The sequence below is a fragment of the Ziziphus jujuba genome, chromosome 5 (assembly GCF_031755915.1).
Source record: "Ziziphus jujuba cultivar Dongzao chromosome 5, ASM3175591v1".
NCBI classification, from domain to species: domain Eukaryota; kingdom Viridiplantae; phylum Streptophyta; class Magnoliopsida; order Rosales; family Rhamnaceae; genus Ziziphus; species Ziziphus jujuba.
The window spans coordinates 18576101-18594245 of NC_083383.1; the positions used below are offsets into that span (position 1 = coordinate 18576101).

An 18145-nucleotide genomic window follows, 5' to 3' on the forward strand; every position below is an offset into this window, starting at 1 on the left:
TTTCAATAATATAAAAATTAAAATGTATTCTGAAACTAAAAAAATATTGATGTCGGAAACTATTAATTTTATTTAGTATAACAACCCTACTTTTGTTGACAGAAAAATTTTAAGATAAAAAAAAAAGAAAAAGTCAGTAATAATTCATTGCCCACTAGGTACTGAAAAGGGAACGTTTAGGAAAAAGTACATAAAAGGAAACAAGTACACAGCTGTATCACCATTTTTTTGTTGTTTTTTTCCTTCCTTTGCGCCGAGGTTTCTTTTAACATCTACAACATCTACAAAGAGAAGTGGATTATAACCCTTTTTGTATTGGCCACCACCCTTTGATAGTTGTTTGTCACTATCTTTCTTTAGGCTACCTTGCCCAAGTAGATTCAACCAAACCTGGTTCGTTTTCCACCCCCTTTTTATTTTATTTTATTTTATTTTTTGAAAACATACGTCAAGTGCTCAAATGAAGTTTGAGCACAGGAAAGTGGATGGAACTTGTAGATTCACGAAGACTAAATTAGAGGAACTTGCGTTGTTCTATTACCATAAAGAGCTTTGACCTTCGCCTAATTGACTAAGAAATTGAATTGTACTTTCCTTTTACCCTTCTACGTAAAATAATACGTGTACAATTTTGCTTCTTAAAAAAAATTCTGGAAAACTTGGAAAATAAGCTTTGAGGGAGAGCAACAATAGAAAAGAGCCCAAGCCTTCAGTCTGAATAAACAATCATTTTGAACAACAAAAATCAGCAATAGCAATTTAAGAAAACAGTCTTCTTGTATCTGAATCAGGTTAGGAATGTACAAACTATATACCTCTTAACCATAGTCAGACAATCAATCGCCAAGCAAACAAGACGAAAATGATGAAACTTTAAATTTTTATGAAGTTCAACGCATTACAGACGGTCCATTTCCACATTTAAAAAAAAAAGGGAACAAAAACGAAAAACAAAAAACAGATAGTAGTATTACAATACTATAACAACAACAATAATATTACATGTCAGATTCTGGGCTATGGAGCTAAAGTCTGAGATCAAAAAAGCCAAACAGAGATGAACCAACAAGCAAACAAAGCAGATACATGCTACAACCAGTTGATCAACCCTAATATAATTTAATCACGTATTGCAAAGTCAACTTTGGTAGCAATTGTATATCACTTCCAGAGCTTGACAAACTTATCATGGCTGGCCGAAGCAACCAAACCTGTCACAGTTGACACAGCCAAAGCAGCAATAAGTCCTTCATGAGCTGATAGAGTCATTGTCTTGTTCTCACTCATGTTCCATAGCTCCAAAGACTGCAGCCATTGCCCAGCAATTGCCCACAGTTAAGTACCCAATGCAAAACTCAAGATCAAAAGTAGTCATCATAAAATAATAAACAAATCAACCATAGCAATGAAACCGGTAGAAATAGGGGCCAACCAACAAAAACATGCTTCCATCCCAAAAATTACACTAGCCAAAAATCAAGTAGTTAAAGAAATTTTAGACTAAATCCACACAGAAAAGATACTAAAATGTAAAAGTATATGTTATATTTAACAATCCCCAATTTTAAATCATGTAGCGCTAATGCAAACCGTGAATTCAATTTCTATAATCCTAAGTTTTAGACCGCAGTTCTAAGAGCATTTTTGCTGTAATATAACTTATAGAGCAATTTTTATTTAAAGTTCAGGTTTGGGACATGGGAGAAAATCTTCATTCAACCAAACTTACATAACATCTGCATTCGAAAATGTAACAATTTTTCACATTGAACAGATATTGCATGAAGATAAAAATAAAAATGAAAAATGAAAAATCCTAAGGATTTTATTCAACAGAGAAGTGCAAGCAAGACAAACCTTCCTTCTGACACTCATCCAGTATTACAGGTGCGGATTTTCAAATATAAATATAATCGAATAGAACATAATATAGAAATCAAGCAAACTAACCTGGTAACAACCAATAACCAGCAATGAAGTATACGTAGGATGGAAAACACACGAGTGAAATTTGTTGCCATTACAGCTCAGTTCATGTATACACTCCCCTTCACTTCCCGATCCAAGTGTCCAAACTCTGACAGAGTCCTCACTGACGGATGCAAGAAATTCACCAGAAGGATCCCAGCACACAGAATGGATTGGCTTAGTATGTCCCTGCATTACAAATCCACAATATTCCAAGAAGTAAGGTCAATAAAAGGAAACATAAAATAAAAAGATAATACAGAGCATGATTCCCACAAAAAAGGAAATAACACCAGAACACGAAAAGAAAAACAAAAAACAAAAAACAAAAAACAAAAAACTGTCCCCAATTTAGTTAGTTGTCAGCCTTCAAACCAAATCAACCGTTAGAAGCATCAGGACTGCCAAATTCCAATTTCCAGGTTTATCAGAGGTGAAAGCTAAAATTCAGGGAAAAAGCTAGTTATACCTGAACAGAAAAGTTTCCACTTACCTTTATAAATCTAAAGTTAAATAATAGTCCCCAGTCTTCTGTCCCTCTCACCAACTTTTCAAAATTCTCTTTTTTTATTTATTAAACGTTAAGCTACTACTGATTCCAAAATCTTAATGGTACCAAAGCCTAGTTGTAATCCAGGGATCTATGGGGTTATAAGCCCACCACACTTATTATTTTACAAACATCAGTGACATGCTAAATACTAATGTACAATGGCCATTTTGTATAAAAAATTAACAATGTGTTAGCAGAAATAGAGAATAGCATGAGTCTTAGGTGGCATTTTCTTTTTTTTTCCCCACAGTTGCTTAAGGATGATTTATGGTTAGATTCTTCCAGTCGTTATACAACCTTGGTTTCTGTCAACAATTCTCTGTTTAACACAAATTATGAATTAAATGCTAAACCTGCAATGAATGTCGACAAGCTTGTGTCTCCACATCCAGTATGGATACAACATTCTCTGCAGCAGCTGCAAGGTATCTCCCAAGACGGGGTTGAAATCTCATTTGAGCCGTTCCACCCTAATATGCAGAATAATATTAGTAGATGCCAAACAAAGAATTAATTAGAATAGCCATTCAGAGTATTGCATCCCAGTACTCAAGTATCCACCTTGAAAACTCTTTGACAGCTGCCATTTTTAATACTCCAGTAACGTATCTCACCATCCCCATCACAAGAGCATATGAGGTCAGATTCATTTGGGTGGAAGTCTAATGACATAACAGAGGCAGAATGTCCCATAAAAGTACGAAGTGAATAACCAGGCTGCATTGAAAACATAAATTATTACAACTAGTACAGTGTCCATTTACGGTCGCACCATAGTAAAAGATATGATGAACCTACTAGACTATTATCACAAAATCCAAAGACAACTGGCAAAAAACATTATACCAAACGCAGATAAAAGTTTTTAAAAATAAATAAATAAAAAATAACCATATATGCACATAACAAAGCAAATATAAACAGGTAACAATCTTACAAATTGATATCAGTACAGATTAAGATTAGAAACAAGGAGGCATTCTGGCAGGCCTATGCTTAACATTTTATCTGTCAGCGTAAATTTGTAAATTCAATACATATTGTGTCCTTATCTAAATGTTAAGCTCTAACAATGGACCACTTTAAAACACACTGTAAGAGTAGGTTTGTCTGAAATGGAATTGGAGTTGGCTGACATCAAAAACATCAAATCCTAAAGTATCTCTTTCTAGTATTCTTTATATCATGTTTGATAAATTCAATGACCTTTCCTTTAGGTCATCAAGTAGGATCCCATGTGAGAGACATGTTAAAATGTTAGCTTGGTATGTACTACAATTCAAGAGCATAAGGTTTAGGGATTACCATATTTAACATGGGAAATCAAGATCCAACAATTATTCATATTCATAACAAAATAGCTGGGTCCATAACTTTGTCAAATATTTCAAAAAGGATAATCATAATATCCTAACAGGCATAAAAGCTTATTTTTACCAGACAACATCACTTAATATGGTACACTTCTATTATTGAATTTTGGAAACCACATTCATAAACTTACTTATAACCAAACAAGTGACAGCGTGGCCATGATTCAATGGCCCCAACCAATAATTAATCCATTGTTTCCTTGGATTGTGTACTTGTCTCCTACGTGAAGCATGAAAAGTTTATTTATTTATTTTTTTACTTATATCAAAAAGAGAACATTTATTAAACAATGAAAATAGGCTGCATGCTTGAGCACTCTTATCATAGGGTAACTGCTTTTATTATTTTTCTCATCAAAACTTCTTTCTATAGAAGCACAGTTGGACCATTTGAACCATTTAAACCATTTGAACAATTAAAGGAAATTGGAAGTCACCCTGAGATTGCACTACAGCTGATTGATTGTATAGCCTGTAGCATAAAATCATAAGAGTAGAAAGCTTACACCAGAATTATTTTCTAAAACTGATGGAGGAAAGATATCTATCAATTATCCAAAGAAAGTATCAATGCATGGTCACCCAGCACCAAAATAGTGTCCCCACACACACACACATGCACACGCACACAAATATAAATGCGTATATAAAGGGATTTCAACTATGATAATTGACATGCTCCTTAAAATATTAATATCTTTTCATAAAATGTTAGTTTGGAGGCCATTAAACTACAGTTGCCAGAACTGCTAGATATGCATTTAAACCATTTCTTTTTTCTTTCTTTTCTTTTTTTTTTTTTTAATTTTTTGGCCCCCCTCTATGTTTAGAGAAACCATCCTCAAAAAAAACCACATTTGCTGTGTACATAAGTTCGAATAAACATGCCAAGCCAACAAAGCAACTTACAAGCCTTGTCTAACAAACCTTAGAGAACAATGTAATAGAGTTATCTGATGCATTAATCAAATAACAGAAAAGAAGAATGGATATACTAACATTGTCAGCATCCCAAACCCTGACAGTTTTGTCAAATGAAGATGTTGCAAGACGCGGCATGCTTGGACTAAACCGAACGTCGGTTATTAAAGACGAATGTTCTTCAAGCGTAGTTTTTGGCTTTAAACTATCCGCATGCCACAATACAGCCTGCATTATATATCATCAGCAAGACCAATGAGGCAAAAAAATTACAACTTAATTTTGACATGTAAGCCAATCTAGTAGCTGCAAATTAATGTTTCAGAGGCAACCAGCTGTTCATTACTGCAGCATTGCATTATTCCTGCTGCACATGATAGCAATTTAGACTTTAACCACTCACTTTCTTGTCATGCCCACCACTAGCTAGCAATTTTCCATCAGATGAGAAGTGACAACAAATAACTTTGCTTGTGCTGGCTCTAACAGCATTTACTTCTGTGAACGTGAATCCTGAAGAAAATGCAAGTTACAAACCCTCAGATTAGACTATAACGGCTAAAACAAAAATATATACAACCACATAAAGGGATTCACCATGGCAGACACACCCCGACAATCCAGCCAAAGTTAGACATATTCATTACTGGATAGTGATAAAACTTTAGACAGAGTAAAGGGTTTAGAATGATAGGTCCAAAGGTCCTTGCCTAATGCTAGCTATTTGCAATCATCTGTAGAGAGAAGACTAAAGGAAGTTAAGACTCGCCTTTTAAGGAAACTATAAGCTATAATTTCTTTGTTTCCTCTATTATATTATAATGCCAGCTTAGTTCCAGAAATCACACCCAAAAAAAAAAAAAAAAAAAATGAGAGAGAGAAAAGAAAAGGAAAAAAAAAAAAAAAAAAACAAAGAAAGTCCATAAAAGCAGAAAGCCTTTAAATTATCACGGCATTTTCTAGGTTTATTGAAGATTCAGTAACTTAAGGCAGTTAGGACATATTCAAGAGATCTGCAAACTATTACCATCTGACTCAGTACGTGCTGCTTGCAGCTTCTAATATTGAGTCAATTTTCTACCAAAGACAAAAGAGAAACTGCATCTTATTCCCGAAAATAATCTGGCAAGTTCAACAGACGAACAGATCCCCAAATTGAAAAAGATCAAAACATATATCATAATGTCATTTACCACACCTTTGCTAACATCCATACAACGACCAACAGCATCTCTTGGGTCTGCATCATCATGAGTTAAAAAAGACTCAACATTATCCTCAAGTGATCCATCCTCTACAAATCGATCCATATCAGCCTGCAATTCAAGATCTTTATCATCCCACTGCGAAAATGGAATGCCAATGAGAATGCATGCAAGGAATTGTCAATTCCTTCTACTAATACAAAAGGCGAAAGAATTTAGTTACCAATTGATTGGAAGGAGATGTAAGAGTTGCAGTGCCATCAGCACCAAACATCATCAAAGGCTTGGAAGTGCTACCACTATGGGGCAAAGGAGGCATTGATATCACATCTGGCGTGTGAGCTGAGGGTGATGAAGGTGCTGAACTTGGGGAAGGTCCAGCCGTGTTTGCCGTTCCTGAGCTATTGGCAGGACCTGAAGATGAGACTGGCTGCTTTCTCTTTCTACCAGTCTGATTTTTTGAACCCTTAAAATACAGAGAAAAACTTTGTTAGGAATCTGCCCTAGTTTTTAATAGAATGCACAACATCGCTTCCCTTACCCAACCAACAGAAACATAAGCTTTAGAGGATAAGTAAGGTGAACCACCATATCTGAAGTATGACAGGCGCCATCGTCTTGGAAAAAAGGGGCCATGGTAGTAACATTCATGATCACTTTATATATAGTTATATAACTATTACCCAGAATTGGATATTCAGCTCTTCCTTTGTTAATAACTATTAGAGTATCATTTTTCCTAAAAGCTCAAATGTGTAAGACATGCCCTCAGAATGGTTTATATACTTTTTAACACTCTCCATTCACGTGCAGAGCCCAAACTGCGTTCTATCTCATTTTTGGGCGGCATATTGGATCCTATATACAAACTGTGAAAGGAGTCCCAACACATGGATACGAAATGATTTGTTGAGTAGCTCCAGAAGTAGAGACTTGAACACAAGACTCCAGAAGTAGAGACTTGAACACAAGACTTGCAGCTTTCTTGGATGGTAACTTAAGATGGAATCAAAGCTTAATTGAATATTTGATATTGTATTCAAATATTAATGATTCCCGATAATGCTAATAGTGTTGCACTTATAACACCCATTTCTTGTCTCATAATTGAATAGGGTCTACACATGTGGGTGACTCTTACAACACTCCACCTGAACATATATTCATGTGCACCCCTCTGCAAAATAACAAGGGAGGGCAAGTGCAACTATAGAATTAAATAAAAACAGGGTTCGCCCAAAATGCAGAGGAGGCTCCTTCAACCTATCCGTTTTATGTGACTAATACAATAACGTACAATTTGTGTCCACTAAGGTATACTGCACACCTCTAGGAAACCTTAAAGAGGGAGAGAGATTTATAGGTGTTTTGACATCTAACATAGAAACTGCTTCAAGAGACACAATGACACTTTCACAAATTTAAGGTATCCATTGGCATGGTTTTGAAACTAGTGATATTAGATTAAGGTCACAACGACTAGATTGAACAAAGTAATGATGCCATGAAAGAGAGAGAGAGATCATACACATTCAGGTAACGATGCGTAGGTGTCCATTAGAGAACTGACCTGATCATTTCCCCGAAAGGAGTTTGACATGCTTCCATCTATGGTGACACTGCCAGCACCCCCCATTTTATCTTGTGGGTGAGGATTGTGATTTGAACTTTGTGATGGCGGAGTTGGAAGAGCATGCTGCTGCTGCTGCTGTTGCTGCTGCTGCTGTGGATTACTGTTTTGTTGCTGCAGCTGTTGCTGATGTAGTTGAGCCATTTTTAACTATGGTATGGATACACAAAATGTCTCAGAGAAAAAAAAAAAAAAAAAAAAAAAAAAAACTGTAATGGTAACATCTGGAAGGGACAGAAGGGGACAGAACACCTTCAAAGAAACAATAACAGCAAAGAGAAGAGTAAATGGTAAAGAACCTTTATCTGCGTTTCTGTATCACGATGCAAATGAGGGCCACCAGCCTGGATAGGGGATCCAACGTTTGGAACCACATCCCCAACAGAATTTGAAAGGCTATCCTTTCCAATACCCATATTCCGGTTATTTAAAAGCATTCTCAGTCTTCTACTATCATCGCTGGCAGATGGTGATGACAAATTCTGTTGTGCAAGCATAAGTTGTTGCTGGTGTTGAGGGGTCAGCATATGAAGCTGATGAAAGGGTTGGGGAGCCTGTATATAAGGTTTTTGTTGCTGAAGAAGCCCTGAGCGAAGCTGATCTAGACCCTAGAAATGAATAAACAATTATACAGCAGAAATATATACAAAATAATTATCAGGTATGGATATCCGCAAGTCAATAACACTTTGCATATGCACATCACACTAAAAAGGTCCAACATATAATTTGGTATGAACCATCGCATCAAAGTTGGTGTGATGTACGTCAGCAAGCTATTAACTTGCAAATATCAATACCTGATAGGGGATGTACATGTATATGTATTCTAAACTCCTAAACATGCCTTTTTCAAACTAGAAACAACCATGGATTTTTGGCATAACACATTAATGTTCATGCATCTAATCTACCTGTATCAATTTTTTTTACTAAAATGTCGAATAATTCTATAGGAAAAAAAATTATCAAATTAAATCATCAAAAACTTACTGTTAAGGGCCATCCTTTTAGAGTCAAATTGTTTGAGCCTTGATTTGATCCTGAAACAAATAGACCTTAAAAGTTAGCAACAAACAAATTTATGCAATGCCTTAAGATCTTTCGTGATACTCAAGTCACGAAGTTCCCATGGTATATTAAGGTTGCAAAAGAAAAAGTAAATGATGAATATTATTTACAAGAAAGCAATAATTCACGAAGGAATACCAGGAATGCCTATTAACGATCCTTCAGGACCTGCAGCTCGGGGATTCAACACTGGATTAATCTCAGGCTTTATGTCCTGATTCCACATCAGAGTCAAGACAACACAAAAATAAGGATAGAAATCACAATGTTAGACACCATGATGATACAAAAATGAATAAATAAATAAATACCGGAGTGGACCCTGGCAGTTGCTGATTACGTGCTTGAACTTGTGGAGACATCCCGCCAGCAGTACCATGCAAAACTTGCCTGAGAACAATGAGTTCATCACTTGTAAGTCAATGTGGGTAATAGAATGTAAGTATAGGTTGCTACATCTAATCCCTTGACCAGATTATTTGATATTCAAACAATATATGAATATGAAATAATTCCATTAGTTTTTTCCATCGCATTGAAAGGTGCACGTTCCTTTTAGCATTGATTCATTAGAAAATTCATCAAAAACAGGATTAACAAGAAAAACAAGGTGTTGCCAAATGAAATATGCAAATGTAAAACATTTTCTGCGAGTCCCAAGAAGCTTCAGTACATGTTGAGTGGCAAAAGCTCTGTGAAATTACAAGCTTGAACAAAATCTTATGCACGACAATCCCCTCTCTTTTCAAGGTGTAACCAGAATATGATTAATTACTAATTAATGTGATAAAGTTGAAAAGTCTAAGAAACGCACCCTGAAGGCTGACCCGTGGCTGCAGCTGACTTCAATATTGAGGCATGATTTGCATCCAAAAGCTGGCCCACATTCTCCCCAAATCTTTGCTGCAAAAAGTGCCAAAACAAGTTAGAAACTTTTAATTCATGCATTCAAAAAATTATCAATAATACACCTACCTTCATAGGCGCATCATCCAAAGAATCTCTCTGAGGTAGTTTTAATCTTTCCTCATACATCCTTGTAGCCAAGGCATTTGCAGTTCCAGGATTTTGTCGCATAAGAGGATCATTTCCAACAAGCCCATTTGTAGCACCATTTAGGAGGTGGGCCCCATCTCTTCGCTGCTGCTGCATTGGTGGTGGCTGCTGCTGCTGCTGCTGCTGCTGCTGCTGCTGTGGCTGCTGTTGCTGCTGCTGCTGATGCTGCTGCTGTTGCTGCTGCTGCTGCTGCTGCTGCTGCTGCTGTTGTTGCTGTTGTTGCTGCTGAGCATGTCTCTGCAAAATGAGCTGCTGCATCTGCATGTGCTGCTGTTGTGGGTGGTGCTGTGGTTGTTGAGGTTGCTGCTGTTGCTGCTGCTGTTGTTGTTCTCTTGCTTTAATCAACTGTGTCTGCAGTTTCATTAAAGCCATTTAGCCAAGTTCATTAATAAATCAATAATTTATACCAACCGTTTCCAGTCCACTAACCATGTTATAAGCTCAGAAAAGATATAAGGAAAATTTTACAAGCATTTGTGATGGTTCTCTGTTACAATTCACCAAACAGAATTCTCTGAATTTTGGTGTCTCAGCTGCTAAAATCCCACTTAACATCATCGATCACCCAGCTCTAATTCAACTAATTAAACAGGGAAACCTCACCCATAAACCAACTGTAATAGGATTTCTCAGCACAATTTGCCCACCCGAGGGGCAAATGCAAAAATAAAAATAAACTATATCAGTAGCGCATACAGCTTGTGATGGACACCAATAAATTAGCTCCAGGAGAAGAGTACAAGATATTTGTTTGGTACAGGGGGGTTGTCTGCAGCCGTTGCTTGGGAAGGTGGGACAATTTTGTGTCGTTGAAATTTAGGAGAAGTACAGAAGCATTGTAGGTTAGAAGCCAAGCAGTTTTTGGTGGACAAGTTGAACAACATGCTGAACACTTCAAAGTGCCATATAAAGAGTATCAAGTAACCATAATAAAAATGTGCTATGGATGTGTAAAACTACTCAATGTAGAATTATTTACTAATAAAGGCTAATTATAAAACAGTTGTTTCTGAAATTTTGCTAAATATAACCTAGAATATATGCTTCTGCAGAAAAAGACGTGGCTGAATACATTCTCCCTTCTCTCCCTCTCCAATTCTCTTTTCTTTTTCCCCTAAGCTAAAAATCCTTACACAGATCATGCTTTGTCCAACTAAAACATTGATTGGGGGAAAGGTGGAATAAGCAACAACCGCTCTAGCGAATAACCCCCGCTAAAGCCTCAAGTTAACAGTTCAGTGGCAAGAAAGAACCAAACAATAAATGAAGCGTTTATAATAACTGTAATATTTGCAACTAAAGTAAGCTGCACCATGGAGTGAAATTATAGTACTTTCTTTTAAAGCTACTTCAACAGTAGCTTATCTTAGAATCTGCCTTCATATATCATAGACAACTTAAGCTCTTTCCCTCCAAGTGAGCAAGGAACCAGCATATTCCAGTCTACTTTCCCTTTTCATTTTTATGCATTTTCCATTACCATGAAGTAAAATAGCAAGACTTTCTTTAAAAAGCTACTTCATCAGTAGCTTATCTAAGAATCTGTCTTCATATATCACAGATAAGCAGAAGTTATGTTTTGATTTATGCTTTTTTTCTCCAAGTGAGCAATAACATACATATTCCAATTTGTTTCCCCTTTTCTTTTTGCTTTGGTTACAGTATGCAGGCAGGAGAGGGAAAGAGAGAGAGAGAGAGAGAGATCAAAGGCTTAAGCCTTTTAAAGGTCAAACTACGTCTAATCATGTATACAGAACTATGATACATACATTACTACCAGACCAAAATTGCTAGCCAATTAAAATAGGGCAATTTTTATACTACTAAACACATGACCAGGGAAAAAGAGAGAAATAATCAGCAGTTAAATACATAACTTTAAGCAGATTATGAATATGGTTAATCGATAAAGACCTTCAAAATATCAAGACACAAAATTGCTAGCGGATTAAAATAGATGGGCAATGTTAATACTACTAAACAAATAACCAGGGAAAGAGAGAGAAATAATCAGCTGTTAAATACATAGCTTTTAGCAGATTATGAATAGTCAATCATTAAACAGTAGACACCCAGGATCACCTCTTCTTTTCTCCTAGCTAAATCCTAACACAGATCATGCATTATCCAACATTAACATTCATGAGGAAAGTGTGCAATACGCAATAAAAGCTCTACAAAAATTCCACCACATCCCCCCACCTAAGACCCCAAGTTAAAAGTTCAGTAGCAAAAGAAGAACGAAAAAATTTTAATATGGAGGGATTAGGATTATGGAAACTCTAGTACTTGTAACTATAGTAGGCTGGACTAAGGAATAACATTTTAAGACTTTCTCTTAATCCTACTTCATCAGTAGCCTATCTAAGAATCTGCCTTCATATATCACAGACAAGCACAAAATTACGATTAGATTTATGCCTTTTTTCTCCAAGTAGCAAGGAACATGTATTCAAACTATTTTCCTTTTGTTAGCTAGGGTGTGTCGGCAGGAGAGGAAAAGAAATAGAGATTAGGCTTAAGCCTTTTAAATGTTAAACAATGTCCAAAAGCTTGAATTGTGTATCATACCTAAATATCTGACCTCCAAAATTTCAAGACTGAAAATTGTAGCAGATAATAATAGATGGACAATATTTCTTCTACTAACCACATCACTAAGGAAAAAAGTGAGATAAATTATCAGCAGTTGTTAATACATAGCTTTAAGCAGATTACAAATACAGTGAATCAATAAACAGTGGAAACCCAGAACCACCAGTAAGCCCACACATACTTACTAATCACAGTAATCAAATTCAAAAGCAAGCAACTAGAGAACCAGCAAATTATACTCCTTGTAAACTTCAAAAACAAAATAATTGATAATTGCATCACTAAACAGCCTTTAATTAAGATTTCATGCAAACAGAACCATAATTAAGAAGACTTTCCAAAATCAACAGTGATATAAGAGCTATAATTTATTCTGTCAAATAAAGTGAAATTTTTTATTCCCATAAATAAAGAAGCTTCGTTAGACAAACTGTTAGGAGATGTCGAGCAAATTCTTGGAAAAGTGCTATCATTCTTACACTGCAATTTCTTCAATTCTATTTATAACAAATTATACAATAAAATAACAGCAACCCTTCCTTCTCTCTGAAAATCATGGTAGTAAAACATAGCTGGCAAGAGTTATCCAAGAAGCAAAAAATGAAACATTGTCAAACCAACCTCAATGTAAGAAGCAGCAACCTCCGAATGTTTCTCATTGGTCCGAGCAATAAATATATCCCAGAAAACTGACCACCATTCAAAAAGAAAACCTCCAGGAGCATCAATGGCTGTAAAACCATGACAAGAAAATCAAAACAAATCCAATGGAAAAATATAGTGCATAACAGATAAGAACAAAAACAAATGCCAGAACTTAGAAAAGGGTAATTTTTCCCCACATTCTTCTTCTATTTAGCTTACCCACGGGATCGGAGGATACTTTTCCTTCAGCTTGGAATGCTTGAGCAGAAGCCTTTAAATCCCTCTTAACTAAATAATCATGGATATACACATCTAACCTGTAAGTAAATAGAACATCATAGATTGTATCAGCCATGCATGTTGTGTGGAATATTTCGATCTTAGCCGAGAAGAACAGCGAACACAGTTTATGAGTACGAATGTTTCAAAATTACAATAAAAACTAGAAACAGATACTTCAGCAAAAATGAAACAAGAAATCAACAGTGAGCAAAACCGAACTACTGTACAAATTCAACACGTAAAACTGGAGAGAAAAGTAACCCTAAGATACCACGAAAGGTAGACAAACATTTAACGGAGAAGGATAAAAAAATAAAACTTAAACTGAGAAAAGTGAGAGAAAATGAAACCCAGAAAATTCCAGAGACCCAAAACCCAAATCCAACAGAAAGTAAGAAAAGGAACCATTGATGAGAAGAAAAACCCAGATAGGAAATTGAAACAGAAATAGAAGAAGTAAATAATATGTAGAACTTACATTTTATCAGCTTCCCAGTTGGTCTGAGACATGCTATTGATACGTCACAGAATAGTGAATAATAATGCAGATTCTGAGTTTAATTCTTCTGCTTCTATTCACCACCGAAGAAAAACAGTCCCAAAGAGGAAAAAAGAACAAATTTTTGTTACAACTCGTGAATATCCACAGGACAGAAGGAAGATACACAGAGAGAATCTATGTGGAGAAAATAGAAGTTGAACCTCTAATTTTTAGCAAACGAAAATGAAAATACAGAGAAAACAGAAATATAACATTTAATATTAATAAGATGCTAAATTGAAATAAATGATTAAAGAAAGGGAAAGATGGATAGAGATACCTGAAACTCAAAAACGTTTCTTTTTTTTTTTTCTTTTTTTTTTTTTTTTTTAATCTTTAGCTTTGTATCAGTCCTAGTTCTTTTCTTTTTCGCTTTTGTTTCTTTTTTTTCTCTCTTTTGGCGACTGAAAAAAATTTCTGATAGTGTAGGTGGATTGAGTTGCTGTTGCAGATATCATAATGTCTTCATAGGGTGAATATACCTAATTAGCCCTCGAGTTTGATCAAATTTTCAGTTTGAGACAGTGTGTTGAGGAACAGCTTTCTCTTGTAATGTCTGAAATGCCCTTTCAAAGTAGGCTTTGCTGCTCTATTCTGTTCGCTGAACTCGAACCGTCGCGCATTTGCCGAGGAGTTTGAGGAGTAATGAGTAATTTGGGTCTGCGTTGATCTCCTAATACTTTTCTAAATGGGGACTTATACTCTGATTTATTTGTGAATGAACCCGTAGAGTTTTTATTATTTCAGGTACTTCCCAACAATTTCTGGATTTTATTTACCCTGTACTTGGCGTAATGCTAATCATATTTGGTCGGTAGCTTAATCTGATTAAAAATACCTAGGAAATAACATTTTTAACCCTGAAATCTTTTCACCAAAAAATTTATTTAAAAAAAAAAAAAAAAACCCCAAAAGCTTGATCAAGGATATTCAAAGATTTCACTTTTTAACTATCTTGTTCAATCAAAAATTGGATGACTTTTTTCGTTGGGAATATGAATTTATGTTGGAAAATTGAAATTTCATTGGAAAATATGTAAATAAAACTAGAACAGAAAGTATTCCTCAAAATATTTTTTTTGAAATATACAAATTTTTAATTTTATAATTTGTTTTTTACGTTTTTGTCTTAATCAAATAATAAAAACTAATTTGTCTTAAAAAATGAATTCTAAATATAAAATTAGTTTAATTTGACAAAAAAATTGATAAATTTTATGCATTAGGTTAGCCAAAATAATCAATAAATGATTATATGACTGTATTTCATAAAAAGAAAAAAATGATTATAAGTATGTAAAAGTTTGAAAAAATGTGAGTTTAAATGTTTGATAAAATTATCAAATAAGGATGACTCAATTGATAAATTATTTACATCTACTATTGAAAAGTCATACATCCAAAACACCGAAATTAGTAGAGAATTATTGTAAAATGTTTGATAAAACTACCTCTATACTAATACTTTGTTAATTTAGACAAGGACACAAAATATTTGAAAATTAAAGAAAGGATTGTTTAAGGAAATCTTATTCTCCTATTACATGCTTTGTTCATAAAAATTTAAATCCATACACCTTCTTCTTCAACATTCATCATAATTCAATGATATAAAATAAACTTTTATAAATACTTTCTTATAGATTTGTAAGTTAGCTTAATCATGAGTTTAACATAAGCATGAATAATTTATTTTTTTAAATGTCAGTTTTAGTATACAAAGAACAATATAACAAATATAATTTGAGCATTTCTTTTCATAATTTAAAAAAAATAGTAATAATAACTTTACACTACCTCAGTCTTTATGCATTATCATTTAAATACAAAAAATATATAATAATTTTATACATTATTATTAATAATTATTGAAATATCCACTGTTGCACTTTCCAAACCTAGTCAAAATCATATCTTTTTCACCACAGCCATAGATAAAATTTCATGGAATAAAAGCTACTAAAGGGCTAAAATAATAAACCAGCGACTAATTTCACTATTCTGGTTACTCAATTCATGATTCTAGCAATTCACTCCATTAAGTTAGAACCATCAATTCGGCATCCACTTTGATGGGCTTTCAGTCCTCATTTCTTGATTTTTTTTCATTTTTTGAGAATATATTTTTTTGAAGTGTTCAATCGTAAATTTCTCAATAATTTTAAAGATATTCGATCATGAACTTCTTAAAAGTTATTCATTCATATACCTCCAAAATGTCTAAGAATATATATAATATATATATATGTATATTTTCTTTTCTATAATGTTTGTTTCGTCTTAACCTTCTAAAAAAATTTGAATATGGTTAATTATGTAATTCTAAATAAATTCAAATTTGCTTTGTCTTATACTTTCTAACGTATCCTAGAATATATTTTATTGGACTATTCAATTTATAATTTTGTATAATTTTGAAAATGTTCAATTATATATTTATAATATATTTAAAGAGGCTTGAACCTAATTAACTGAATAGAAAATTCTATGGTAGTATGCGATTCAATGAAATAGTTTCAAACATCATAGCTAAACAACAAAAAAACAAAAACCAAAATCTAACGTACAAAACAAAACATATCATTGCAAGATGAAAAAAAAAAAAAAAACTAAATACAACTTATTGTTTCATGTTTGTGAGTTTCCATGATTTATATAGTCATTTTTTGCAACACTAATTTATGCTAGAGAATGAGTTAGACTGGGATATATATATACATATATATATATATGGTGTATATTTTGAGAGGAAGAATTATATTTGGTTAAAAAGTTATTAAAATAAATTTAATTATTTAATATCCTTAATAATAATTTTAAATAAAGTTAAAAATTTTAAATATAAATTTATGATGGATTTGTATATAGGTCATTTTGTATTGCAACTAAAACTTTTCATATAATTTTTCAAGCCTATTATGCTTAATGAATCTTGGTTGCAAATATCACCCATCCGTAAAAATAATGAAAGTATATATAAAAAAAAAAATGAGTATATTCGATGTATATCTCCTTCATGAGTTTATTTTGATAACTTTAAATTTTCTTGTAAGTGAGCGCCATATTTTTTAAATTTTCTAGCAAGTGAACTCCATGTTATAACGAACTTTTTTTTAACTTTTGCAACATACAATAATTGTATAAACATAATTTATCAAACACTTAATTGATTTTTTTGGCAGCTATTTTTATCTTGAGCACGGCTTATAACAATTTTTTTTTTTCTGAATAAGTTTGGGCAATATATACAAAATTAGGTCTTACCCCATCATATGATTTTACATTAATACATGATTAAACTAATATCAACTTACTAGCATTGGAGAATAAAAGAGAATGTGGGAAAGGAAAAAATGAAAATAGAAAAAAAAAAAAATCAAATGGACCTTTTAGATAAAATGTATGGGAGGAGGAGAAAATCAAAAGGCAAATTCTTTTCATGAGGAGAAATAATATAATTTATTGACATACTATATAAACTTACAAAATTTTCATAGCTTCTTAAAAAAAAAATAGCTTCTTCGTTGACTCAAATAAAAATTGAAACCAAATTATTAGAAAATGGGTCATTATTAATTTTGAAATTGAGTTTCTACCTACTTTTCAATGACGAAAACAAATATAAAAGTTTTGCATGCGATATTGTTCCATTTTAGGGGAAATATTTTTTTTTCTATTTTCCTTTTCTAAGAAAGAAAAAAGCTAGCTGGTATATCTCCTTACGTGGCTTTTTTATTTTGATAAAGCAATAATCTAAAAAAGAAAATACATAAATAATCTATGATATAATAAGAAAATTCTCTAACCTTGTAGTGGGAATCTTGTTTTATTTTTATTTTTATTTATACATCTTATATACTATGTCACCTCAAATATAATTTAAACCAAAAAAATTTAAATTATAAAGTGAAAATTTCAAGTATTTTCTCCTCTCTATTGTTTTGGAAGGCAAATGTCCATATTAAATTAAAATGGATACACATAAGTACATATAGGGATATATGCATCCACATTCCAACTTGTAATGAGAATTATAGTAACCTAAATACCTTAAAGCAGTGTCACCTTAATATATATTCAAAAATTAAAATCTTAATTGGAAAAGTGGTATATTAAACTAAAATCAAAATTGGTGAAAATTTTCAATTGTTTAGGTAGTTTTTTATAGGTAGAACATGAACATGTTTTTATAAGATATTTGATTTCAATATTTGTGAAAATTGCAAGGAAAGTAGACCTCTCATAATAGTGTCAATTTTTGTTCCCTTAGGAAATTAGTTTTACATATCCTTTATTAGTGACTAT

General features: G+C 33.3%; 1 protein-coding gene across 4 annotated transcripts; it reads right to left on the reverse strand.

Moving 5' to 3' along the window:
- Positions 1-863: 863 nt before the first annotated feature.
- LOC107411579 (transcriptional corepressor LEUNIG) lies at positions 864-14277 on the reverse strand. 4 transcript variants are annotated; one of them, XM_048475368.2, is made up of 19 exons: positions 14121-14277; positions 13778-13871; positions 13237-13334; positions 12994-13103; positions 9697-10128; positions 9536-9624; positions 9033-9111; positions 8860-8935; positions 8644-8693; positions 7950-8258; positions 7591-7800; positions 6244-6471; positions 6014-6158; positions 5219-5328; positions 4894-5043; positions 3083-3238; positions 2875-2991; positions 1951-2157; positions 864-1305 (listed from the first exon to the last, which is right to left on the reverse strand). In XM_048475368.2, the coding sequence occupies exons 2-19, from the start codon at positions 13807-13809 to the stop codon at positions 1162-1164; spliced, it is 2742 nt and encodes a 913-aa protein (XP_048331325.2). In that variant the 5' UTR covers positions 13810-13871; positions 14121-14277; the 3' UTR covers positions 864-1161. The 4 variants fall into 4 exon arrangements, with proteins under 4 accessions (XP_048331325.2, XP_048331326.2, XP_048331322.2 ...); XM_048475369.2 differs by having other exon boundaries at positions 6014-6131; positions 6244-6486; positions 14121-14276; XM_048475365.2 differs by having other exon boundaries at positions 6244-6486; positions 14121-14276.
- Between the last annotated feature and the right edge of the window lie 3868 nt (positions 14278-18145).

What these genes read in the sequence shown, in the direction of transcription:
- LOC107411579 (XM_048475365.2), bottom strand. Translation starts at nt 13,809, where the DNA reads ATGTCTCAGACCAACTGGGAAGCTGATAAAAT. An exon ending in GGGTTTGGGATGCTGACAAT is followed by an intron (nt 3,239 to 4,893) that starts GTTAGTATATCC and finishes TTTTCAATGCAG; the next exon opens with CCTGGTTATTCACTTCGTAC. An exon ending in TGGTTATTGGTTGTTACCAG is followed by an intron (nt 1,306 to 1,950) that starts GTTAGTTTGCTT and finishes CAATGGCTGCAG; the next exon opens with TCTTTGGAGCTATGGAACAT.